Source organism: Dryobates pubescens, chromosome 17 (assembly GCF_014839835.1).
Source record: "Dryobates pubescens isolate bDryPub1 chromosome 17, bDryPub1.pri, whole genome shotgun sequence".
In the NCBI taxonomy this organism is placed as follows: Eukaryota; Metazoa; Chordata; class Aves; order Piciformes; family Picidae; genus Dryobates; species Dryobates pubescens.
In genome coordinates, this window is record NC_071628.1 from 20,036,698 (window position 1) to 20,064,691 (window position 27,994).

Below are 27,994 nucleotides of genomic sequence, written 5' to 3' on the forward strand. Positions count from 1 at the left end.
GTTAAATTATTTAAAGTATGTACATAACTTTTCAATTAACAAACTGCTTGGCTCATGAAAATACATACACACAATTTATAAGTAGAAAACCAAGACTAAATATCTTATGATGAGCAGGTCACTATGAATTAAAAATGAGTTTGCAAATAAAATATTTAATGACATTTCAAATTAAATGAAACATTGGAAAATTAAAACTTTCACAGTTAGAGAGTCCTGCTATTTAAGCACTTCAGCAAATCAAACGACAGCAACAGATTGACCTGACTTGTATTCCCAATCCTGCCACACACAAGATTCCAAATGAATGTGAACAACTCGTAATATTCTATACTTCAAGTCTTGCTATAAAGTGGATTAAAGAAGAAAACCTCAGAAAATGCTAAAGATAGAACACTGTGCTGTCACTAGGGTTCCTGGTACTACACTCTCGCTAAAACCAATTACATCTCTTTTGATAGAATTATAGTAGATACAGTTACCAGATACATACAAGAAAATATTATTATTTTGAGCTTCTATTCTCATATATCTCCTGGTGTTCTTATACTCCAATTACTCTTAATAGGTTTGCTAAGAGTACAACAATTTATAACTTAAAATAGCTATTGTACATACCGTAAACTGGTGTATCAACAGGTCCATCAGAAAAGTGATCTTATTACTAAAAAGAACATAGGTGCAGTTTTCTGCACAGTTACTGCAGGTGAGGCTGTAAGCATTTACAGTACTGCAGAGTGACCTGAAAATTCACAAGGAAAAAAGAAAAAAAAATTATTTTTTTCTTCCAGAAATGAAAAGGGACATCACAAAACAACCTTTCACCAATTCACATTCCTTCTCTTAAACATGGGATTCCAAGCAGAAAATTTACACGAAATAATTAGTAACTTCAAAATAGTAAAGCCATACTTATCAGAAGTAATGCACTTTAAGGCTGCTGGACTCTTCCCTCATAAACCTAACACAGAATATCAGCTAATTTCATAGTTTGGATATGTAATATTCTTTTCTTGTGGCTTATAGTTGTATCGCACAAGGAATTTAGGTACAAGGTCCCTTTCCTAGCACAGCCTTCCAGAGAAAAAAGACCTGTATGAAGTAATTCAGAGTAATTCACAGTGGATCAGCATCAGCTTTAGAGAGACTGCGGTGTAATGCCTGTGAACTACTGCAAGGAATGAAAAGGATTTAACAATTTGTAATGGGCAAGCAAAACAGAACAGGTAAAATTCCTGTCCAAAAATTTCTACTGACAGATTGTGAATCACTGCTACACAGAACCTTTAAGTGTTAGTGCGTAACTGTGATAGCATCAACTGACCTGCCCCTATGGCAGCAGAGGTAAGGGGTTTGCAACAGTAGGAACAGAAAATCATCAACATGAGTCACAGAAAGCTCCAGATGTACAAAACATGACCAATCACTTTTTGTATCATGCGTAGTAATTTCCATCTGCTCCAGCTAAAGTGTGCATTCTTCTCAAAAAAGGCCTTGCAGAGAAGCTGGGACCAGACCCATAAAGTACACCCACAGAGAAGATAAATCTGACCATGGACAATACTATTGCAGAATAAACACAAAATACATTTCTTGGACTTTGCTTACTCCAAAAGCTATCACTGCTGTAACACAAATATGCACACAGGCACATAATACAAATGCATCATATATATATAACGATAAATAATGAGGGTTAGAAATTCAAGTTGCTTGTCTAAAGTAAACTAAAAGGAAAAGAACTTTCACTTTGTTGGGTTGTTTTAACATGTGAAAAAAAGTGACCAGTTCAAAGAAGAATATAAAGAAGAATATAAATTGTAAGCACTAACAAAAGGTCATACCCAAAGCAGTACTGCAACAAACAAGTTATCATATAGAAAATATCAAAGCTGGTAGTTAGCATAAATTGCAGACTAACTCAACATGCTTATAAAAAGAGAGTTGAATTTTATACTTTTTTTCACCTAAAATATTTTTTGAACCAAATAAGTTATTTACATAACGAGGAAGGCTGCATTACAGATTGCTGTGTTCATTGCTGCAGCATCTGATTACTTAGCATGGCTCTCCAAGGTTGAAATGGAAGCATCTTACATACATACATTGTATTTCTCAAGCTGAGAAAACCTCAAAGGCCAGAAAGTGTAGAGTAATTTCTTTTTCCTTTTCTCATCTGGAAAAACAACTCTGAACTTAAAAAAGAGCCTTAGCTTGGTTTGACCTGTAAAACATTAAGAACATTTACACCTTTCCCTTGTTAGTATTCTGAGTATCACCATATTACCACTTATATTAATTTTACTGTACTGGCAATTGGTTTTACTTTACTGCCTAATTATATTGGTTTTAATCCGCAGCTCACTTGAAATGAAAACAGTATTATATCATTATTTTTTAATCAAAAGCAGGTTAATTTTCACCTATTTCACCTTATTTTTTACCCTCCAAGGATAACACCTACACAAAATTCAAGTAGCATGCTCCATGGGCATTTTTTAAAACCTGCCTTGCAGCAGGACTCTCTTTTCCCATCCCAAATACAGAAAGGTATTTATTGCACTTTCCTCAGCAATGGTGGAAAAAAACTTTCATCAGGCATCTACTTTTACTTTTCATGGAAGATTCTTCCCCTGTGTAGGAGAGTTTTCAGGGAGACAGAGATATGGAACTATATTGTTAGTTCCTATTTCCACTTGAGAAGATGCTTCAAATTAGCATTTGCCATTTTATCAGCCATTCTGAAGTCAAGATTAATTCTATTTAAATACAAACATTTTAGGTTACCCAAAGTGTCAAATACAAACTTGGTAGGTTAACTTGCAATTTTTACATAATTTCAGAGTTTCCAAGGTGGTTTAGTTAACTCACTACAATAATGTTTTTTGATACGTGAGATTCCTAAGAGGATCATTTATTTTACATTTGAAAACAAAAACTTCTCGCTTTATATACAGAACAAATTCCACAGCAACAATGCATCACGCTTTTCTATTTCCCAGCTGAATCTCCTATCAGAAAAAGTACTTGCATTTTCAGAGACTCAAATAATGCATTTGAAAAGGTGCTGCAAGCAAATGGATGTCAAATTAATTTTTCACAACGATAAAGAGGGTTCTTTTAATTGGGAACATAAGCTTGCTAACTACGGTTCATCTAAATACATCCTAATCACAGCATGCCCTGAACTATGATTCAGTGCCACAATTTTTTTTTAATTCAAAATTGGAAGTGTCAGCACAGAAGCCGTCCCCAGGTGGTTCGCAGTGTTAAATGGCAGATTAAAGACAGCACAACTAATTTCTTTACTTTAATCTTATTAAGGGAACAACAGCTGTCAACTGTCACCATTTCAGCACAAGGCCTCTGAGACAGGCACAATGCTGTGAATGTCAAGCCAGAACCTTATTTAACCACCAGGTAAACTCCCTGGGATGAAAAATTTGACACATTTTTTACCCCTTTTTTTTCCCTGTTGGAAGCTCTAACTGCTCTTAATTCCAAAACTTTGATCTCAAGAGATACCAAACTCCATTGAAGCTGTAAGGTGTGAGTCGCAAGTAAAGCGGCTGTTTATTGATTACTGATGTGGCTCTAAACTTTGTATCACACCCGCAAATCAGCTTTAAAGCAGTGCTACACAGCATGTATACTCAAACCACACAATAAGTCTGCCCTCTGATGTAAGGCTTTCTTCTAGAGTAAATCCAATTATAAAAACACTCATTATGGTACACAAACTTTGATCCAAAAATCTGTCTTTAAACTAGACAAAAATATGCCTCTGTAGACTGTACTTATTTCACCTGAGGACAAAGAAATGGGAAGATAATTCATTTTAATCAACATTTTCAAGCTAGATTTCAACAGTTTATACGTGTGTACACAATTATCTTTTACGTTAGCACATCTTCACTTTCCTCAATCTACTCAATATAAACAAGTTGACAAACTAATTTTATTCAAGATACAGCATTCAACCATGCAAAACTAACCCAGCACAGCATACCAGGATATGCAGGTGAGAACTCACAACTTTTGCCTTACAAAAAAGCAGGGCATCATCAACATTTAATAATTAATCTGTTTCAAGTGTAAAGCACTTTCATGTTACTTTCAGCTTCTGAAGATTATAAATTCATGTTCCATGAATATAAATGAAGAAATTTACCCCAAAGCTCAATTTGACAGTAAAATAATACAAAACTAATAATTATCAAATTTAGGATGTGCTAATTTGGTAGTGAGATGCTTATTTTTAACCAGTCTGAATATTATGCAACATGCTGATGGAGAAAGTGATTGGCATTGGTACTTCAAAGCTGAGTTGAAAAGCAACAGGAGATCAGCTTTTACTCAAAGACAGTGCACAGAATGGCTGTGGAGTGAAACAGCTGAAGAACCACCAAAGTAAGAATATGGAATGAAATAACAAATTGGTTTTAAGGTAAAAATGCAAATGTTAATTTTTAGGGGCTATACATGTCCTTCTGTTTCACTCATAAAGCCTATCATCGATTTGAAGATTCATAATCAATTACTGGTTTGCGTCTGGTTTACATTATTGAAGGATATCCAATTCAAAAACCAGACCCCAGCTGAAGTCTATAGTCTCAATTAATAGGGAGAAGGAAAAAAGTCAGCATCAGTCCTCCCTCAAGATACTTCCAAAACCAGACTGGAGTTTCATTTTGAAATGTTACTGTCTTTATGAATAAACTATTCCATGACAAGTGACAATAAAACTATTAAAAACTATCACACATTTCTAGCTGTGACACAATTTGAAAGTCTTCTACAGAAATTCACCACCCCCTGGCTTCTCAATTCATTGGGAAATCTGTCTCTCAATCCAGAAGTTTTGCAACATTTCATAGAGCTGCTCTCAACATTAAGACTTACTTCTGTATCGCACAGGAGAGCAACATTGCTTTAGTCTCGAGCTCTGAGGGCTTAACACCCAGCTCTGAGACAGACAGCAAGAATACCTCATGGGAAGAGAAAGATTCTGCAGGTTCCAGATGCTGAACTCACACAGTGGTCATTCTGCTTAGAGTACCTTTATGTCCTTGTACCAAATGCTATTTTCCAATTAATATTTCTCTAGAGGGAATACCCTTATAAGAAAGCTTTCGCACTTTACATTAAAAATTACAAAGAACAAGCTACAAAAACAGTTCTCAGCTCAAAAGAGGTTTTTTACAGGAAAAAAAGTAATTTGTATCAATGCCATCCATAATATTATAAGGGCTGTTTATGTATGTAATTATGGTTTGAGTTGTTTCATCCTGATAATATTTGCTTTAAATAAATCATGCAGCAAGTAATTGTATGAATAGAGAAGATAACAGTATAATAAACCTTGTAATAGAAGTCCTCCTTTTTTCCTTACACAACTACTGCTAAGTTCTATTAAAAAATGCTGGTCACCCAAGGAACTCAACATTTCACAAATGTTAATGAAATAAACCCTACAAAGTTCATTTGTTAGCAGATCTGTCACTATTTTCAAGGCCAGTAACATGCCATGGCTACAGGAGCTGCCCACAGCAAACATGCAAGGCAATGTCGGAGATGAGCCTCACCTTCTGGTCTCAATCTTTAAAACATAGCATTGTTCTGCTATGCAACCTCCAATTTGCTTTTCAGGAGAAGTGTAAAAAAACTACCACAAGACTGTGAAACCTCCTGAATGTGTTACTTTGTAGAGAACTGAACTAATTCAGGTGAATTACAAAATGCTACTCTAAGAAACAATGCTGCTGGCCGCTAATTTGTATGCTAACACCAATAATAAAACTGCCTATAATCCACTGCTTTCTCTTGTCGTTTTTTCAGTGATTTATTTGAAGGGGAGAAAAACTGCCCCAACACCAGCTGTATCATCTGTCTCATAAATGTCACATCTTTCTCACAGCATTTGCCATCCTGCTGGGTCTAACTACCAATCTGGACTGTAGTACAAAACAACAGGCATATTGTTAAATCTTCTGATAATAAAGCTTTATCTTGTAGACATGGGATTAAAGTTCTGAGCTGCACCATACTGCCAGGATTTTGGAGAAAGAGAGATGTAGATAATAGCCCACGTAATCTCCTCACCTACTTGTAAATAGCTTATCCTCATCACAAAACAACAGACAAATTTCCAGTTTAAGAAGAGTACAAATGGTTAAACATTGCAAGAGCACACAAACAATCTTAAGTACAGTACTGTCCTTTAGCAAAGCACGTTTGGCTAGTGGAAGACTAGAGGGCAATTAATGAAAGGTCTTAATTCAACTTCTTTCCACAGGACTTTGCCTTTAGACAGAGAAAACTGCTTCACTAGATTCAAAGTTTAAGATGTCAGGATGTAAATTATAGCTGGATGAAAGAAAGAAAAATAATTTCCAGCTCAGTTCAAAAATTAAATGAGAAACGTGATATAAATTTTCTTCCTCATTTGAAGAACTAAATACATTCTATGATTGCCCTTCGGCTTTGAAACTCTCTCAAACATTCTGTATTTAAAGGAACACACCTCATTTCAATGAGACCATACTAAAAGGCATTAACCTGGTTCCTCTAAACCAGCCACCCTTGTGATTGATTCACACTGCTCCTACAAAGTTCAACCCTCTGAAGCTATTGCTTGCTCTCAGCAGCTGAGTTGCAGATTCTGCACACAATATGCTCCCTATCAGCAAGAAGACCACAGAAATAACAATACAGGAGGCTCCGCACCAACACCAGGTTCACTGGTGCAGCAACACCAGGTTCACTGTGACACTTCCAGCACACTCTGGATTTCATGAGTTAGAGTCAAGCAGTTTGGCCCTTACAGAAAAAAAACCAAATTAAAATAAAAAAGCAAGAGCAGATCGCTCTAGAAAGCAAGATACTCTGTCAACTGATGTGCAACTTGATGTGTAACTACAACACAGATGCCTCTAACCTGCCATTTGCTGTGAAGCTGAGCGAAAAATCAGTGTTTCAGTGCAGGAGCAAAGTTCTTTAATAGATTTTTTTGAACATCTAAAGCTGCCAAAATAGTTTATATTAATCTCTTTTCTGCCTTGGTATTTCTTTTGGAAATACAGATGGTTGAAAACTTGTGTTAATAAAACAATATTTGAAGAATTTTTCAAAGGTTTAAATATTCTTTTCATAATTGAGTCATGAAGAGCCTAAGGATCTTAAAAACCAGTTACGCTGGTCTGAAATAGGTACCAGAGAAACTGTCATGGAGGGGAGAACCTCTGACAAATCAACCTGGATGTGTTTTCATTTATACACATTGAGCTGAGTGGGGCTTTATTTACCAGCACACAAGTTCCTTTGAGAACTAATACATCCTCCTACTGCCTAATAAACTTCAAAAATTGCAGAAATACAATATTCCCAAACCTTACCAACAAAAGCTGCCAAAGTGAGACTGTTCCTAAAATGAAAGAACAACAATTGAAGATGTATGGCACATTCTAGAATTTAAAGCTATATTTAAGTTAAGCTCTATGCGATCACACAGTCATCTCTTTATCTTGCAAGGTTTATTCCATACTGACAAGGGTAAGTCAAAAGTAGAGCCTCTGCAAATTAACAAATCCAAAGGCTGAGCTGTGCTGCTCACCGTAAGACCAATTCGGCTCATCAGTGGAGCTGGCTGGACTTGCAGCATAATGCTTCCTGCATGACTTAGTGGGAAGGTAGGAATGCTGTTCTTTCTGAAGATCAAAGTTAAGATATTAAAGGTATAACTTCCCATTGCTGTTCTTTCCTAGCACTTCATGCCTGTCTTGTAACTTATTAATGGAAGCTTTAATCCAAGCTCTCACAATGTAGTGCTTAAGTTCTAACTATTAGAATATTAAAATATATCCACAAACAAATGATGACAATGGTACATGAGAGAATATCCTGGGCTTGTTTTTTCTGGTACCAAAACTATGCCTAGCTCTGCTCTGAAAGCACGTATCTGCTTCTGAATGGATAAAAACTACAGTCAGAGATTAGGGGAAAAAGCATGCTTTTGAGTTACCAGTTTTTGCAGGCATTCTGTTTAGTCACTGGGGTTTTTTTTAGGGATTAGACATTTAAATCCTTCTATTCTTAAGTGTTATATAAAGAGGAATTCCTCTAATCCACAAGAATTTTGATTTACCTGTTTGTGGAAGCTCCTTCAGCTAGCAGCACCTTACAACTGTTTCATTTTAAAAGCAGTCAGATTCCTCTGAATTATAACCCTTTAAAAATTCCCCCCACTTCCCACTAGAGAGCTTTACAGAATAACTTCCAAAGATACGTACCTCCTCTTCTGTTTAATACAGTTTTCTCATCTCTCATTTTGTACAATTAGGGACAACACTGTTCAAATGTGCTATAGCTAGAAATAAAATCACCAAGCTACAAAACCAGAGGCTGAGTGGAAATGTTTTTCCATGGAAGTGCAGAGTACAGCACGATTCTTTTTCTTTGAAGCTCAAGACTGTGAGGAAAGGTGCAGTGAAGGAGCAGATGTGAAATAAATATTCCAGTGATTCTCAGTGGCAAAGGATGGATCTTACTGGTCTTACTTACTTATAAGGAATCCGTGAAATTGCATTCAGGTTGGTGGGAGAAGTCATGGCTTGGAGAACACTTTCAAGGGCAGTCAATCCTCCTGCAGCCCGAAACGCTATCTGATCTGCTGTGTTCTAGAGAAACACAAACACAGAAGAGAATCAACAACAATTGAAGGAATTCCTTCACAAAAGGAAGGACAGACAACTGTCCTGTGTTTCATCAGTGTAGAAAAATCCTTAATACATGGATTCATCATGTTGAACACCCCTGAAAAAGTGTATTTCACTGCTATTGCATAGGAAGAGTATTTGTTGGAGCAGGAGTTGAGATTCATGGGTGCTATTTTTTTTTCCCCAAAAGAACATATGTAAACATCAAATATTATAGAGGTACTACAGCTGAATACCATATTGCTGTAATGAACTACTGTTACAGGGATTGCAATAAAGTTTCTCTTTACCTGCTGCTGTTAGCTTGGTAGCTATACTTTACTGCTTTGTGTAAGAATTCCAGAATACAGACAATCTCTAGATGGGTACTTCCCTTTTTTTTTTCCCACAAACTTTTCTAAAAGGAGACAACCTCCTGCTCTGGCACGATGGTTGGACTAGATGATCTTTCAAGGTCCCTTCCAGCCCCTAACATTCTGTGTGACTGTGCTCCCAGGCTTGATCTCCAATTGGTTCCATGTATGCAGAAAACAGCATAGGCAGATCACTTTAAAACACCATTATGTTGATGATTCCTGGTTACGTATTTCACAGACCATGGACAATGCAAGTTAATTTGGCGATCTGAAAGAAAGCCTGAAAGTATCAACAGCATCCTTAATCTTGGGAAAACAAGAAATGTTGCTTGACAGATGCTGTTGAGGATGCAAGTTGGTTCTGTATTCTCAAATTAACTGCTTGGAGCTTCATGTTAAAAATCTGGCTATTATTTCTGGTACTTCTTCAGTGATGGGAAACTACAAAGGTAAAGTTTGAAAATGCCACATAGATGATTGGGGTAGTTTCACTCTTTGGTAACTCCAAACTATTAGCCACCAAGATTCTTTGTCTAATCCACGGCTTGAAGCTTATTCAAAATGCAGCAGAATGAATGAATGTTTTGAGCACTGAGGTATGACGTTCCCCTTCAGCTTGTTTTCAATGTGAATGCTATCCTGCTGGTTATAAACCTAAAGATTCTATTTTAACTAGTCTTGTATGTGTGCCTAGCTTTCTAGATTAGCTTTTCCTTATTCTAGCTGCCCTCTTAGAAATTCCACTTAGCAGAATTTTACACTTAAATACTATCCTACCATTACTGATACAGTTTGCAAATGACTGAGTTTTTGCTGGAGCTGGTCCAGCATTTCAGTATTCATGCCCTTTTCCTTTCTTGCAAAATGGTTTTTATCTCCTATTATTTAAAATAACCCAAATAAGATCTTTTTATTCTGTATTCTTAAGTTGCTCATTCTGTATAAATTTATTTGCAGTCTATATTTAATTACCTTGATTTTGTAATGATGAGGATATGCTAGTTAATAAGAAATAATTATTTTTAACTCAGTGCTGCAAGCACTTGGCATATCAGGAAAAAATGTCCCTCAGGGATCAGTCCTGGGACCCGTCTTGCTCAACATCTTTGTTGGTGCCATGGACAGTGGCATTGAGTGCACCCTCAGCAAGTTTGCTGATGACACCAAACTGTGTGGTACAGCAGATATGCTGGAGGGAAGGGATGCCATCCAGAGGGACCTGGACAGGCTGGAGAGGTGGGCACAAGCCAACCTCATGAGGTTCAACAAGATCAAGGGCAGGGTCCTGCATCTGGGTCGAGGCAATCCCAGGCACAAATACAGGCTGGGCAGTGACTGGCTGGAAAGCAGCCCTGAGGAGAGAGACTTGGGGGTGCTGGTGGAGGAGAAGTTCAACATGAGCTCTCAGTGCGCACTTGCAGCCCAGAAAGCCAGTCACATCCTGGGCTGCATCAAGAGAAGCAAAGCCAGCAGGTTGGGGGAGGTGATTCTCCCCTTCTACTCAGCTCTGGTGAGACCCCACTGGGAGTACTGCCTCCAGTTCTGGAGCCCCTATTACAAGAGGGATACGGACGTGCCGGAACGTGTCTAGAGAAGGGCCACGAGAATGAACAGAGGGCTGGAGCACCTCTCCTGTGAGGACAGACTGAAGGAGTTGGGGCTGTTCAGTCTGGAGAAGAGAAGGCTCCAAGGTGACCTCATTGTGCCCTTCCAGGATCTGAAGGGGGCCTACAAGAAAGCTGGGGAGGGACTTCTCAGGATTTCAGGCAGGGATAGCACTAGGGGGAATGGAATGAAGCTGGAGGTGGGGAGATTCAGGCTGGACATAAGGAGGAAGTTCTTCACCATGAGAGTGGGGAAGCCCTGGAATGGGTTGTCCAGGGAGGTGGTTGGGATGCCGTCCCTGCAGGTGTTTAAGACCAAACTGGATGAGGCTCTGGCCAGCCTGATCTAGTGTGGGGTGTCCCTGCCCATGGCAGGGGGGTTGGAACTAGATGATCCTTGTGTCCCTTCCAACCCTGACTGATAGTATGATTTCTAATGGGAAGTGCTCTATAAAAAGAATCATCACTAGTCTGTAAAGAATGTACTGTACTATACCAGACTGTGTAACAGAAACTCCAAGTGATTCTGGCAATAACATCTTCCTTTGAACAATTAATTATAGGGAAACATTTTACCCTGTGAGAGCTAGACACTGACATGTGAATACAGAAGTGTGTATCTTCTTTTTTAAAAAAAATCATACAACTTTCAGTCCATTAAGTTTCAAGTGAATGTCTGTAGTCTGTGTAAGTTCCAAGCCCCAGAAAAACTGGTCAGAGAAGTCAGATATTCAAAAAGAAAACGTTTTCCACAATTAATATGAACTGCATGCAGACAGCCAAAAGGTTTGAATTTAGGGGAATAACTAGCCTCAAGTAACGGAAATCTATGTGCCAACTCACCAAGCAGTTAAGATAAGCAACCACTGATTTCCAACAGGCAAACTGATAAACAGAATTTCTAGCAGTCACTTTGAGTCCAGCTGGCCCATTAAGTGTCTTAAGTGTTATTTCTGAGTTTCATTCATGTATTCTTCCTTTACTTACTTTCCTTCCCATCCACCTCAGAAAAACTCCAAGCAACAACAAAGTTTCTTCCTCAAGCAACCCTCGGCTGGCAGCCTCTGATAGGACTCAGTACAGCAACTGGGCGTCCAGCCCACAGTGAGACTGGGATCACTCTGCAGTAAGCACTGCCTCCCCTGCCATGCTTCCCACCAACCTCCTGATGGAGCCCTAAGGAAAAAACAGCCCAACAGCAAAGAGTCCTGCCACAAAACAGAATTTTTTGGAGTACACTGGCTTACTGCCACAGTTCTCAGGCTTTCTTCTCTTCCTCCTCTGCTCTGCCAGAGCTGCAGAGTGGATTAGCATGGCATAGACAAAGCCTGGGGGCATTCTAATATATCAATTTTCACTTCAGCTTAAAACTTCACAAGTCTAAAGAGAAATTTTCTTACTTAAGTGTGCATTTTCCTTGGGAATCAACACAGACACACAACCAGTGCAGACAACTCTGCAGGAGGTTTTCTGTACATGATCGACAGCTGGGCATCACAGCACACAAATGAGGAAAACATTTATGTGAGCCAGCTGATTTATTTGCTACAGTGTATTTGTTAGTGCTACCTCCACTTTTAAATGTGCCAAGCACTTCCCACTTCTCACTTACCCTATTTCTCATGGGAGATTATGCCACAGCCTATTAGCTCTTGTGGCAAAGAAGTCTTTCCTGTCATTTCGACTAAATATGCCCTTTCTCTATTTCATCTCGTTACTCTGAGTTATATCCCCTTTTATTGTACTCACTTTGTTTCTCCCTTTAGTAATTACTCCATTCATGAAATCATATACTGTTACATTTTCCTCCTTGGCTTGTTTCTCAGCTCTATCTCATCATTAATGTTAACCCCATCCTTTCCGCACCCCTCCCCGCTCCAAGTAAACTTCTATATCTGTGATTTTTTTCCCCAGAACTCCTCTTTTCTCCTTAAATACCCAATAATGAAGCAGCCAAAAAGAAACTTTTTTGTTTTTTTTTTAACCCCAAATCAGTCACTGGACCAACACAGAGGAAGCTACAATGTCTCCCTATTCTAAGAGAACTTCATGTATGTATTTAAAAACAGTATTAATCTTTTGAAGATGTTTGCCTACATGCTCTCCTTCCACTTCAGTCTGGAGCATCACTTCTTCTCTGCATCAGTTCTTTTCCAGACAGAGTTTTACCAGAGTGCCTGTTTCAGTTTTGTCTAGTATTTTGCTAAAATACAAGTATATTTTGCAAAACACAAATCTGTATTTTAAAGAACTCCTTTTACTGCTACAGTTTTCTGTCAAGCAGAAGGGAGCTTATTAATTTCTCCCAGTTTTATATGATTTAGTTTTACATCCTGCTATTCTCCTCTCTAGATTACTCATAAAATCTGAGCAGCATTTTGATGCTTAGCCATCAGGGAAATAAATCCCTAACTACATGCATGGAAGAGAGAGGGGGGAGAAAAACTTCAAATAAAAGGAAGAAACAAAGCAACAGCGAAGCTGGGCAAGATACGCGTGCACAGTATTTGTTCACCGTGCTTACAAAGACCTATAAAACTGCCATTTAGGGACTAGGAATACACTACTTCTGGCTTGATATTTAATATATTTACCTCCAAGGAATCTTTCAGGATGGCTAACTCAAATAGCTTTTAACCCATGTAGTGACAGACAATGTTGATGACCAAAGTATCTGCTGGTATACAGGGCTTGTGAATGACCTTGGCCACCACCAGACAACAAGCTATCAGGAATCCCAGCTCCTTGAATTTGGCTGTGGGTCAGTGGAGGTCATGGGAACTGAAGGGAAAACATGCCCTCTCCACAAAGGAGCAGAAGAGCCACTTGAATATTGCATTACTGACATTTTCAAAGTGAATACTCTGTGACTGTGGTACTGGAGGAAACAGTGTAAAAAGGAATCATGCACCAGCAACTTCCTCAGCCATCCACAACATGAAGCCTCAGGTAGGAAGACGAGCTACATGCAACAAACTAATAGCACTACATCTCCCATTGTTGAATAATGTTGTTCTCCCTCTGAAGTCTAACAGCCAAATAATGCCAAACCATTTTCAGATACATCTACATTAATTCCTACTCAAGGCAATTTTCAAATTGTGAAATACTTAAATATTCACCCAAAGAAACCTTCTTAAACCATGAACATATGGGAGCAGTCTCTCACCACCACATTACCTTATCTGCTTTGTCTTTCTCTCCATAACTAACCTATATCCTTTGAAATATGATCCAAACTCACACAATGTTCTGTAGAGCTGAAGCTTTACAGTAGCTGATACATATTTAAACACAACAGAAATTCAGAAGAAGTAGACTGAGGCACACAAGTTACTCAAAGAGCCTTATTCACATAATATTCTTATTTAAACTGGTCCTCATTTGGGTCTCTGTCAGACTTTAAGACCCATTTAGATGCTACTACAGTCTAGTAGCACCCAAGGCATTCGGTAGGTCAGGTACCATGTGAGTATGAAAAATGACAGATCCTGCAGGGCATAAATATTACATTCCTACTTGGAAAGAGTGTAAACTACTATGGCTCATTTTTGCTGCCTGACAGGATCTTCCAAACTCCTAACTTAGTCTCCCAAATTACTAAGCTAGGTATTTATGAAATCTGTTTAATAATTTCACTGTAGAAACCTCTTTCAGTGGCTGCTTATTTAGATAGGAAAGGTTATGCAGCCAAGGTGATTGATACAACAGAATTTGTCTATTGAGCACAGCAAAACCCATATTCATCTGGTTTTCAAACAGTGTGAAAATTTGACCTTGAGAATTTTACAAGGGACAAATAAACACATAGGCCAAAAATTATCCTCACTGTCATCTATGCAGTTCTTGATAGAGGAGGAGGCACAAAAACCTTGGGGATGCCACCTAGATATGTCTTAACCATTACAAAAACAACAGAGGCCTAGTCTTCAGAACAGCGGACAGCACTCAAAACCAATACAAGGACAAAACCCTCTGCTTTTCTTCACCTGCCTGAAGTCTGTATCACTGTGAAATACAGTGGTCTTGTTTGTGCAGGGGGAAAGCCCACACAGCTAATATGGTATTAGGTATGTATTCTTAATCTTAGAGCCACTATAAATTTGTCATTTAGAGCACAAAGCAACTAATTTCAGCAGAACAAAGCATGAATTGAGTAACTTCAGCAGGAAGAATGTGACACCCTAACATGTGTGGCAAAATAGACAGCAGTAACAATAAACTAAATCATGTAACCATTTTATGGATTAATTAGGAACTAAACATTTTAAGAAGCTTATAAGTAATCATTTTTTAAAAAATGATGACAATCCAGAAAGCTCCCTGCACACTGGGCTACTGTGGCTGCCTTATTTACCTACCTGTTACAACACCTTAATGGATTTGAATTCCCCTTCTCTCCTCTCCTATGGCTTGAGTGACAGCTGACTAATAGGATTACAGGCTCCGTTCCAATAATACAGCTCAGCTACATGCCAGCAAAAAATGACAGCCTAAACCTGAATTACATGGCCTGGGAATCCATCCAATTATTAACTAAAGTAACTGTTATTACCTAACCTAATCAAAGGAGAAGCAGCTGTTAATCTTTGGTGGCCTGCAGTGTAGTAGCGGTCAGACTGGATGAACTGTCTTTGTACTTGACTCCTCTACAGACAATAATTATGTCCTTTGTGATCAAGAAAGAAGGGCTTCCTAACCTTTCAGACAGAGGCAGCAGATGGGGAACAACTGTTTGTGTGTTCATTAACAAGATAGGGTGGATTTTATCAGAGTTTGGCATCTGTGGCACCTTCAGAAGCACCACTTACCCAATGATACGAGTATGTCTGGCAAATTCGAAAATTAGCAGACTAATAGAAAGTTCAAAATAATGTTTTCATCTCATTATCTGACATTTGGTACAGGAAAAATACACACAGCTAAAAAAAGCCACTCACAGATATGCCTTATCATTCCTAATATGGTCCACAAAGAAACACATGAAAAGGTCAACTGACCTATGCTGCTGCTTTGTTGGGTTTTGTTTAAATCATTAAAGTAGCCAGATAATATAAACTACATTCTTCTGAAATAAAACCAAATCAGGGAATAAAAACCTGTGATGTATTTATACAAGTCAGTGGGTAATATAAAGCAACACAGAGCAAAACAAAGTGAGCATCAACTAGTAACAGGTTTTGGTTTCTGTGTACAACATTCCAGGAAAACAAGACCAAACCCACTCTTCTCCTGAGCTGCTGCTCCCCTTCACACAACATATTTGGCAAACTGCAAGATTAGTAAAGGACAAAATAGGAGGTCAGAGAAACCTGCCCCACCACGAGACACTACAGAAGCACATTTCAGTTTATGCTGGGGAAAATAGAAATATGTAGATATTATGTGTAGATAAAGATTTCTGATAAGGCACAGTAATAGTTAATATTTGGAAGCTGAAACTGCATGAGTTCAGGTAAGAATAAAATGATTTTTTTTAATGCCAAGAGTAATTAATGATGAGCATAATATACTTAGGATATGGTTGACTCTCAATCATTTGAAGTTTTTAAATCAAACCTGATTATCTCCTAGAAAAATATGATCCTAGTTAAATCATAATTTATTAATTTGGTGCAAGAGTTATTGGGTGAAATCCAATGTCCTGGACCAAAGTACTCACTTCCATACATTTCTCCTGTTAAAGTGTTATTATTAGTTAATAAGTAGAGCAGAATCAGAAATAATGCAGAGCTGTAACAGCTGAAATGATTTAATATCAGTATTGCAATCTCTGTTCTATGTGACTTCAGCAACTCACATTTTGACCATTTGAAATCTTTTTGAACTAACTTGAGAATTCTGATGTAAAGTTTCCCTCTAATACAAACATCAGAAACAACAGATTATGTAGACTGTAAAATAGTATTTACCTGCATCAGCCAAAAGAATGCTTTCTGCTTGTCCTGCCTATTATGTCTAAATAGGAAGGTGATCTGGAAAGCCTCTTTGAACAGACTTCAGGAACTAAAACTGTTTAGAAGAAAGTATTTCTGAATGAAAGCCATATTCTTTGAAAATTCTGACCTATTTCTGAAAGAATACACTGAACCTGTGCAACTCTATTCTACACTTGTTAAACTGTTCACTGAAGAAAGAAATAATAACTAATTGGCAAAATACAGTTGAAATCTGTCTTAAGAATTTTCTTCTTTCCTTTTATCTAGTGTTTGAAGATTCTATCTAAAATGCCAGGGGCTAAGAAAAGCATTTCAAAGCCACCTTAGAAAAACAAACCAGACAACTGAATCCTGGACTGGCTCCTCCTTTCTGTTTCCCCACCCCCCCTTAAATAAATACACAAGTATGTCTACATGCACATACCAAAAGGCAGATATGTCCATGTCTGTAGAAAACTGCCAGACATAAAAGTTCATATAGTGGAAATCACTGTAGAGCACACCAAAATATATTTTCTTTTAAAACAGACACATTTGTTGCCTGTAATACTCCTCTCTAGTGAAATGACTATTATAATAATATCCTACTTCATCTGAAAATTGCAAACTGGTTGTCAAACTTCGGTGGCTTCCACCACAATAGAACTGCAAGCACTGAACATCGATGGGCAGCTAGTTGAGGATTAAAACATGAGCCAGAATGGGCTCAGAAGCATTTGCACACCTATGGTGGGGCTACTCATTTATATTAAAGCCATGCCTAGCACTTGTATCAGCTTCTCCCTCATGCGCTGCTTACATGTTAAAGCACTCAAGCTCTTCAGGTAATGCTGTGCAAAAATGCACCAAAAAGCAAGGCTTCACACCTTACCCTGCAAAGTAAAGTGCAGCTGCTGAAGCCTTAAAGTTGATTCTGAAGCCTCCATGCTGACTCCATGGCTTCATCTAGGAAAGGATGGTTACCTAGAACCTGAGATGATAGGCAGGTAAATGTATCTTATCTTACAGAAGGTGTTTCACTCCCTGCATGATGTTCAGTACCTGCACATTTCTATGTAGAGCTCAGCCTCTAGCACGCTACTGGCCTTTTGGGTCACCTGGGGACACACTTCATATTCAGCCACCTGTGACCAACATCTCCAGGTCCTCTTCCATCGGGCTGCTTTTGCGCCCATCTTCCTCAAGCCTGCACATTCATGGGGTTGTTGTGATCCAGATGCAGGATATGGCACTTGGCCTTGTTGAACCCAAGAGCTCATTAATCCAGCCTGTCCAGACCGCTGTGTAGAGTCTTCCTACCTTCAAGGAGATCTACACACCCACCCAACTTGGTATCATCTGCAAACTTACTAAAGGTGCACTCAATCCCCTCATCCAGATCATTAATAAAGATGCTGGAGAGCACTGGCCCCATTACTGAGCCCTGGGGCACAGAGCCAACTAGATTTAACTCCTTCCACCACCATATTTCAGACAGGGCCACCCAGCCAATTTTTTATCCAGCAAAGCATCCACCCACCAAAACCATGAGCAGCCAGTTTCTCCAAGAGAATGGTGTGGGAATGTGCCAAAAGCTTTAATAAGGTAAAGGTAGATAACACCCACAGCCTTGCCTTCATCTGAGATGCTGGTCACTTTGTCATAGAAGGAGCAAAGCAGGACTTGCCTCTAGTAGACCCATGCTGACTAGGACAGATTGCCTGGTTGTCCTGTATGTGCTACATGATGGCACTCAGAATGATCTGCTCAATGACCTTCCTTGGCACTGAGGTCAGACTGACAGGCATGTAGTTCCCTGGATCCTTCCAGCCTTTCTTGTAGATGAGCATCACATTTGATAACCTCCGGCAAACTGGGACCTCTTCAGTAGGCCAGGTCTGATGGTAAATGATGGAAAGTGACTTGATGAGTGCTTCCATCAGCTCCCTCAGTACCCTTGGGTGACCATCTGGTCCTGTAGACATGTGTATATTTAAGTGGTGCAGCAGGTCACTATCTCCTCTTGCATTACCAGGGCTTCATTCTGCTCCCCATCCCTATCTTCCAGCTCAGGGGGCAGGGTACTCCAAGAACAACTGGTCTAACTATTAAAGACTTAGGCAAAGAAGTCATTCAATACCTCAGCCTTTTCCTTGCCCTTGGTCACTTCTGCTTACATCCAAAAGAGGTTGGAGATTTTCCTTGTCTCTCCTTTTGCTATTAATGTATTTAGAGAAACAGTTTTTGTTGTCTTTTATGGCAGTAGCCAGGTAAGTTCTAGCTGGGCTTCAGCCTGGTTTTCTCCCCACACAGCCTCATAAATCTCTGTAGCCCTTCTGTGTGGCCATAGGCCTCCTTTTTCTTCTGCCAGAGTTCTCACCAAAGCTCTCTGTTCAGCCAGGCTGGCTTTCTTCCCCACCAGCTCATCTTACAGCACACTGGAATGGCCTGCTCCTGCGCCCCAAAGACTTCCCTCTTGAAGAATGTCTGGCCTTCCTGGCCTCCCTTCCCCTTCAGGAATGTATTAGTTCTAAACTGACGTAGAAAGTAAAAAAAGGTCTGATCTGACAGCAGAAGGCCACAGGCAGCACAGCCTAAGTGTACTGGAAGCTAACAACATTCCGTTGCATCCCACAGAACCAGAAATCTACACAGCAGTCTTCAACTACACCTACTGTGCACAATAAATTAACCTCTGAATAATCTTGGAGCAAGGAAACTGCAGAGCTTAACTGTGAACTTGACTTGCCTTTTAATACCATTTCCAGCAAATAAGTTAAAAAATACTACGTGGATGACATCTAGTACAAGTTCCTATTCATAAGTTCATCTTGCAGAAAAGGTTAATCCACTGATTACAGAAATTCTGGGCAAACAAATTATTGATGATCTAATGGTGCCTCATCCAACCTGCAACACCCAACACACATCTGACCTACTGACTTCTTCCTGGCAGTGACAGGGCAAAGCTGTTTGGGCAGGAAATGGTGTCCAAAAAGCTCCTTCTGTGTGTGCTCACAGCCTGCTCTTTGAACTCTCAGCCACTGTGCTCTTACTACCAAATCTGCTGCAGGAGTTATCAGATCAGGTAATGTTTCTACTACCATATGCAGTTAAGCCAGTAGATACAGGTCAATATTCCATACTCCAGGCTTTGAACACTGCAGAACCTTCTTCAAACTATGTTTTAGTGGCACTGCACATCACTAGCACTCAGTGCTGCACATGTATACACGAAAAATCCCTACCTCCCAGTTAAAGGGTTAAAGGGAGCAGATTCATTTGAAGGAGAGTTATGTCTTACTTTTAGCTGGTAAACCAGACTTAATTTTAAAGTTTGGCAATTCAATGCATTTCATCAAGTTTGGATTTTGACTTTAAATAATGTTTAAACTGCTATAATTCAGCTTTACCATTTGATTGATGACTTCCCTTCATGTCACGTCACTGCAGCTCGGGAACTGGCTACAGCAGGAGTGTCCAAAACTGAAAAACTAATGGATGGATTGAAAAATTAACCCATTTTTCAGTAGAGAAATACAATCTATGCTTAGCAAAAATAAAGTTTTAACTTCTGGTTATCTATAAAAATAAGAGTAGCAATTACTTTCATAAAGAACAAAGACATAAAAGATGAAAGAACAGTGTGCATTTTACTTTTAACTCCCTTTGGTCACAAAGTGCCCACTACCCAATATAAAAGTCCACTTCTTGGTGTAAACCAGTACACTATGCATCAAACTCTTCCCATGGCTAAGAGACAAAAGACACACAGGACATATGTAAGGGAAAGGCAGGAAGTTACAGCAAGACAGCACCATAGGGTCCCACTGCACAGTCATGAGGGTGTGAGGTGGAAAGGACACAGGACTAAAAGGAGGCCTGGGGGCCTCTGATGGCTTGCTGTCATTCACAGCCATGAAACTGGTGTGTCAGCTGCTGCCAGAGCCCAGCCCAACTCCTGGTCCTGTGCCACTGCTGCTCCTGCAGCCAAGCTGACCTGCTGCTCAAGCACTGGAGGCTGGGCATCCCAATGGGCACCACTGATCAGTGTAACATGTAGATGGCACAAACCTCATAAACAGCCATAACTAAATACAGAACTTTGAAAATTAACATGCAAATTAACTTAGCAGGTAACATCCTTGGCCTTAGAAGACATATCAGAACTAACCAAATTGAAGTTTGGCATAAGCATTTTTCCTCTGAAAAGAAAATGACTTCTAAACAGCTTTATCGCTCCTCAGGACTAAAGGACATGCTGCTGTTTCTGCCAGTAGTGTCCTCTAGTGGGGAAATGGGAGATAGAAACACAAGAAGGTAACAGAAGTGGGCTGCGTGACAGAAATTGCCCTGTCAAGGAAAATACAAACACCTCTCAGTCACAAACATTCCTATAAAAATCTGGCATCTTGACCAAACTCTTCATTATTATAATAATGCTGAAACATAAACATTAAATGACTTTTTAAAGCATCAGTCAGACTGAGAGATGAATCTCTCGTGAGGCCAAACACGGTAACTGGCTATGGCAAATCACACACAAATCGCGTGCCTGTGTGCAAGCATGTAGCTACATAGGCTCACAAAACACACAAAGTGGCTATAATATGAGTAAAATGCCACTAGTTCATGACTGAGTAAGTTCAATAAAACAGCAATTTCACTCTTTTTTGGATATAATGCCCTATGATGTTTTTCCTGACACTAAGACTGTGGCAGATGAGCTGACCAACTCCTGTGACTTCTCCAGCCCTCAGTGAATCTGTATATTGGGCATTTTGGTTGGTTTCTTCCACAGGTTTCTTCCTTTTAACACTTAACTACTGACTGCAGCTTGCCTACAGCAATATTCTCCTACTGAAACAAGAAATCTATTCTATTCAGAACTCCTAAACTCATCTGTTACTGCCTTACTCTCTTCATCTCTTCATTTTGCTACATAAAAGACAAAAGAACACCCTACCTTTTTTGGGGGGGGTGGGGGGGTGGAATAGGGGGCAAGGAAAGTATTTTTTTTTTTTTTTAAGAACCACAGATTTTTGCCACTGTCTTATTCTTAGGTGACCCTTCCGTGGTCCAAAGCCAAGAATGATTGGTTTTGAGAATCCTGATGAATCATTGCTCTACTGGCTAACACTCTTGCTTTCTTCAGACACACTGATCATCCTTGCCTCTGAAGAGTTTAGCTGACTAACAGAACTAATTTAAATTTGGATCAATTGTTTTCAGCCAAAATTGAGGTTTAAAAATTTCTGCTTCTAATTCACACTCAACAGTCGTCTTCAATTATTAAATAAAAGCCACACAGCTCAAGCACTGGCTTGTGTGCTTTACAGCTAGCCTGATTTTTCCATAAGATGCCCCCCTTATTTAAGTCACTCTTGTTTAGCTTACAAATTCAAACTTCCAAAAGTTCAATATCAAATTACAGCATCGTGTCTAATACTCATTCAAAGCAACAATGATTATGTGCAGCAGTACCACGTTCAGTTCGGTTTTCATCACTAGCCACTTAAGAAAAGCCTGATACATTATTACCTTTCAACTGGTCTTGTACTCTAAAAAAAAGTTAAAAACAAATTAAAAAAAAAAAAATCCAGCCATCATACTGAGTGTTCTACAATCCTCTTTGATGGCTACACTACTCTGCTAGACCAGAAGCAGGCAGCCACCCAGGTGCTTCAGGCAGCTTCACAAACCTTTGCAGCAACCAGATTAAATGCATAGAAGTTTGGGAATCACAATTCCCACTGTATTCATAAATGGACTGAAAAGTAAGCACTGAGTATTTACAGCATAGAATATTTGCTTCTAAAATATATACATAATGTATATTTATATACACATGGGACAACTTTAAATCTCCATAGAGACTTGGGAAGAAATTTTTTATGAAGGGTACAAAAGAAGCTTACACACATTCCATTTAACATTGCTTTTGTCCCATACCTCAGGCCCTCAATAGTTCTTCATTTCATTGTTTCAGTTCCTGATGATTCAGAGTTTGTATTACTGGGGGGGAGGGAGGAAACCATGAGTAGCCAGCCAGGGAATTCAGTATGCCTCCCAAAAACTGGCCTATTAATCTTCACACTGGCTGTGGTCACCATACCCAATGGGCCTGACAGTTTAGAGAATAAAACATAAATACAGGGCCTGACAGTCTTTACAATGGGATAAACACTGTCTGTCTACAGTCCCCATGTATTTGAAAGCTACGACAAACATTCTACTGAAATGTAAATAACTGACATCACAACTGCTGAAGCAGGAGGCTGAAAAAGCTATCTGAAAATTACAAACCCAAAAACACTGTCTGACAGAAAACAAGCCACTAATGGTCACTCAGCATGTTTTAGAGGTCAGGAGCACTGAGAGCCTTCTTTAAAGAAGTATTAAAACACTACAGTCAATTAATAGCTCAGATTCATACATTTTGCAGTCATGAAATCACACCTTTTCTAAGGGAGCATATTTTCCCTCCCCTCCAAAAAAATAATAATCTGTTTCCAGAATACTATTCTGAATTGGTAATAAAAGTATCTTGAAACTTAGCCTACTGAAAAGCAGCTACTTTTAGATTTGTATGAAGAGAGCTGCTAAGTAACTACAAGTACTGTGGCCCAACTTACTAAGTCTCCTATTCTTCTGGCTTGGTTTTACTTTAGTTTGCACTCACTATTGCTTACTGAGATTCTCCCAGCATGTAAAGAGTCTGAAGGAGATCAGGGACACAGCTCTCCTCAAAACTGTACAAAATCTTAGGTAAGTTTTATGAACATCAGAACTAGTGACATCTTGCTTGTTAGGGCTTTGGGCCTCATGACAGTGGTGTGAGCTTCAGCTGCAACATTTGCTTATGCTGAGACGTTGTAAAATCTCCATCTTTCCCCTGCGCTGCAGCCCTCTCTCCAGAAGCAGATCCCTCAGATCTGTCACGTCACTTAAAGGTACTTTCTAACTTATGTTGTGATGAAGATCTCCAAAATAGAGGCTAGATAAGAAAAATCACATTAAAATAATCCCAGCTAAGCAGATTTAATTGCTGGGATTCCAAAAATCATGAGGTTCTCTTGTGATCATATTGAAACCCCATGTCATACTCCCAGTCAGGATGGAAGACACATTAAGGGCTTCTACAAATTTATCTAAAGTGATTTCACTGTAGTGTTTTAGCTGCAGCTGAGCCAGGTGAAAGGGCTACTGCCCTCAGTGGCATGTCACCATCTGTACTGAAGACAGCATCCTGCCATGTTCCTCAGAATAATAGTGTCTGCCATCTCAGCCTAGCCCAGAGTTATCAAAATCACCCAGAAAAAATATTTAAAAGTAGGGCTTTTCAAACCTAGATCACAAAAATATTCCTACAAAAACATTTTAGGAAGAATGTCAGGGAAGTGATGTTCCATCAATAAGTCTAAGGGTGACCATATGAGAGGCAGCAACCTCTGACCCAGGTGAGGTTTTTAGCCTTAGAAACAGATGTACTTCAGTCAGTTAACATCCAACCTCTATGCAGCACAGAATGGTTTCCTTTTTCAATCAGTAAATGTCACCTCTATACACCAAGGGAAAGTAACACTGTAAGCATAAGCAAATAGAACTGTACCTGTACTACAAGCACTAAATAAACTGGTCCTACACAGGAAATTTCTGTGTCAGTGCTCAGGTAAAACCTGAGCAGTTAATTCACACCTTTTTTCACATGTGAAACACACTTCCCATCAGCAGTGGATGTGTAAATTAGTCCATACAAGAATGAAAATGTACAAAACCAAAAGAACTGCAAGAGAAAAGCTGCTTTAGCCCTGCAGTTTCAAACATCAGCTCTGCCTTCTTTCAGAGTATGTGGGTTTTACTTTTAGCATCAAAGGCCTATTCATGGGAGATCTTAAACTGAGCATTATCAGATCTTGTTAAGACCTTGAAGAGTCCCATATGACAACCTGCCAACACCAGGTCAGGGCGTTCCAGTAACCTCTGCGTGCATTTTGCTGTTGCGTCTGTGTGTGGGTTTGTTTTTTCAATATGTTTTTAAACAAAGCAGAGGTGAAAGTGAATACAACTGCCTTCCAGAGTTTCTGCCAGAAAGGATGAGAGACTTTGCACTGAACTCAAGGACTGCCTTTCATCATCTAGAATAGACTCCCAAACCAGCATTCTGGAAGCACACATTGTAGATACATCTTGGGGACAGCAGAGGAGGCCTGTACAACTGAGAGGGATTTGTGCTTCCTGCTTGATGTCACCAGCAAGGACACATGACCTGAGAGGTACAAATCTATTTAAAACTGGAATGACATTGTGGTTTATGACTTTAGAGTACCTCTTCTAATTATTTAATTAAAATACATGTGAACCACTGGTTGTACTGCATTAATGACCACATTGCATGGCAGATCCTCAAAACCTGCACTTCAGCTTGCTTCCCTGAACATACTTTTCTGGCACAAACTGCAATACTCATAGCAGTTGTAGAGTTTCATCCAAGTCAGCCAATGTGGACATACCAATAAGTGTCTGGAGATGTAACAAACACTTGAAGCAAAACAAAGCAACTCCTCTTTTGTTTACCAGCACTCAAACTATGGATTGGATTCAAAGTGGAAGCTGTCAGTTTTGCTGTGTTGTATGGGGACCAGCAGCAGCCTTGGAATTCTGTGTTAAGTAGAAACAGGTAAGGTGCTACAATAAAACCCCAGGATTTCAGAAAAGACAGCGGTGAAGATGTACTTTTGCCCAGGAGACAGATTTCTCAAATCTGAGTAGCCAGAGGATATGCTGATATAAATCCCTTTTGGTTTACATTAAACAAACTCTTGCTGCATTGGTGAAATTTCTTGGCCCCAAGTGCAGAAGCTGCTTATGACCAGCAGACCAGGACGGCATGCAAAACAAAAGCAAGTTTGACCAGAGTAATCACACAGGCATGCTTCACCCCAGAATGCTCTCACATTATAAAAGAAGTTCAGAAATGAGAAAAAGCCTTACTCATAACTATGAAATACAACAGATGACCACTAAGTCCATAAAGGAACTGATAGTCTGATTTGATTCTACCCGAAGGCAAAACCCAGTGAGGCAGTGCTGCCAATCTTTCATATGTGGGGGTTTTTGGGTTTTTTTTGTGTGTTTGAAATTTGCTCTTTAATGCTATTTTAGAACAGTCATGGAATTTCTAATGAGTTGAATAACCCTTCCTTCTGGTGACAAATTTAATTCGTTTTTCTTATTTACTGTTACAACAGCAGCTCAGAAAATTTTTTTTCATGGTTTGTAAACCAAAACTTTATTTCCCTGGTGAGGCTATATAAATACATTTTTCAGTCAGTGTAAACTCTTAAAAAAGGAAAAACCCAATGCTTCACAAAAGGACTGAAAAGAGGTTTTTCTGGATCAATTTTATTTTACAATACTTTTGCATGACGACTACTGAGTCTGAAGAATTTGTAGTAAGTGGCAAGGATCTATTGTAGTGAACTCTGTCCTCCCTCAGGGCAATTCTTTATTCAACCCAGGCCATTAGCAAGGGTAAATCAATGTTATCAGCTCACACACACTGACAGCTTGTGTGGTTCCCACTCCCTCATTCCTCCCTCCACATTATGGTGTATTTTTATGCTCTCCAGAGAAATTCAATTAACAGTGTCAGTCTCCTCCTCCCAGTTGATGACTGACACCATCAAGATTCTTTTCACTGCCCATAGACATGTAAGATGTGTCTGCTGATTTCTTGACTCACAAGTTAACAAGAGAATTACCATGCACTTCTATAAATGACTATGTATGATCTGTGCTGTAAACACAGTGACAGCTATTGAAATCAATCTTTCTTGACCTTATTGATTAGCACGCTCAGAATAATACTTCTCCAGCCGTAATGTTTTGGGGGTAAAAAACTCAAATTAACAACAAAATAATGCTTGCTTATTAATACTGTCAGATTTATCTTTGAATTCCCCACTGCAGACTCAACAAGCAGTAAAGCATTGCAAACAATTAATGATTTAACATTTAGCTATAATTCACATCTCATTACAAAATAAATCTCAGAAAACAGCTACTGATGAGCACCCGGATACACACCACTTCCCAGAAACAGTCTCCAATAATTATTTAGAGAACTTCCAAAATAGATACTTATTTTTATATTCTTCATGCAACAACAGGATTTCAGTGTTTTGAAATAATTAACAAATCAATCTTTCAATAATTAACACAAACACTGCAACACTGCCACAACTCTTTCAAAATTAAACTTGATCAGCAGCTCCAAGCAACTACAAGAATACACCACAGAACCCACAGGCAGCATTCAGCATTTAACAGCACATCCTATTAGCAATTGTGTTCCACATTGATTAAGCAGTGAAAAGCATCAAGCAGACCTGATCTTCACAGACATCAACCCTGAAACACAACGATGCATCTTCCTCAGATTTCACTAACTTGGTACCTCTCAGAACTAATTTTCATTATTTCTTGATTACAGATAGGAGAACAAAGTATATTCTAATGGTTGCAGAGAGAGCAGAACATAACATTCAAACTGCAATCTCATATACTGTGGAGCAAAACCAAGACACAAAGTGCTGTGGAGTCAGACTGGCCATGATGACACAGTAAAAAACTAGCAAACACTATGCTGTCAATTAAAAAAAATCCAACATTTAACATAAATCAGAACACGGTCTACAAACGTAGCTCTCTGAAGAAATTGGAAGCGCAGAAATACCCCACAAAGACGCACATTGTACCTTTATCCTCCATCAAAGATTGCTGGCTTTGCTGTACTCTAGGAAAACTCAGATTTGTGCTTCTTCCAAACTCAGCCACAATATCACATTAGGGTGGCTGTGACAGCAAAGCTGGCTCAAAATTTTTTGTCTCTTCTCTACTAGTTGTTTTGGCCCTTTGTTGTTCAAGATCCTTGTAAATCTGTATGCGCTATAAAGTAGATGACTGAAATGCTCCAGGTGAGAAACCATCCTAATGAACACACAATTGATCTAGCACCAGTAAAGAGTGTTTTCAGCACTTCTTCTAAAGAATCTCCATAAAACCTGATGTCTAAATAAAAGCCCCCACTACTGCATCTACCACAGAGAAGTGCAATAGCAGACACTGCTGGTTACACAGAGGTCATGTATTCATCAACACATATTTAGAACACTCCAAAATCCAAACTGATGACATTTGAGAGCAAGACAGTTTATAGATCAAACATAAGTTATACAGTAACATCACCATACCTCTTTCTCCAGAATACGAGAGATCTCTCCCAAAGTCCTGTCCAGAGCAGAAACCTTGTTGTTCCCCAGCGAACAGCTATCCTGCATTTGGAGGTGCTTTAAGAGGTCTTTTGCTAACCGCTGTAACCTTCATTATTAAACAGAAAA

At 39.2% G+C, this 27,994-nt stretch overlaps 1 protein-coding gene across 2 annotated transcripts in view; it reads right to left on the minus strand.

Moving 5' to 3' along the window:
* SCAPER (S-phase cyclin A associated protein in the ER) overlaps nt 1-27,994 on the minus strand; it is a 148,088-nt gene that overhangs the window by 43,852 nt on the left and 76,242 nt on the right. For both annotated transcript variants that reach the window (XM_054169067.1, XM_054169068.1), the window contains exons 23-25: nt 27,848-27,974; nt 8,560-8,675; nt 619-742 (exon numbers count right to left, since the gene is read on the minus strand). In XM_054169067.1, coding sequence (XP_054025042.1) covers nt 619-742; nt 8,560-8,675; nt 27,848-27,974 — 367 coding nt within the window. The remainder of the gene's footprint in view (nt 1-618; nt 743-8,559; nt 8,676-27,847; nt 27,975-27,994) is intronic.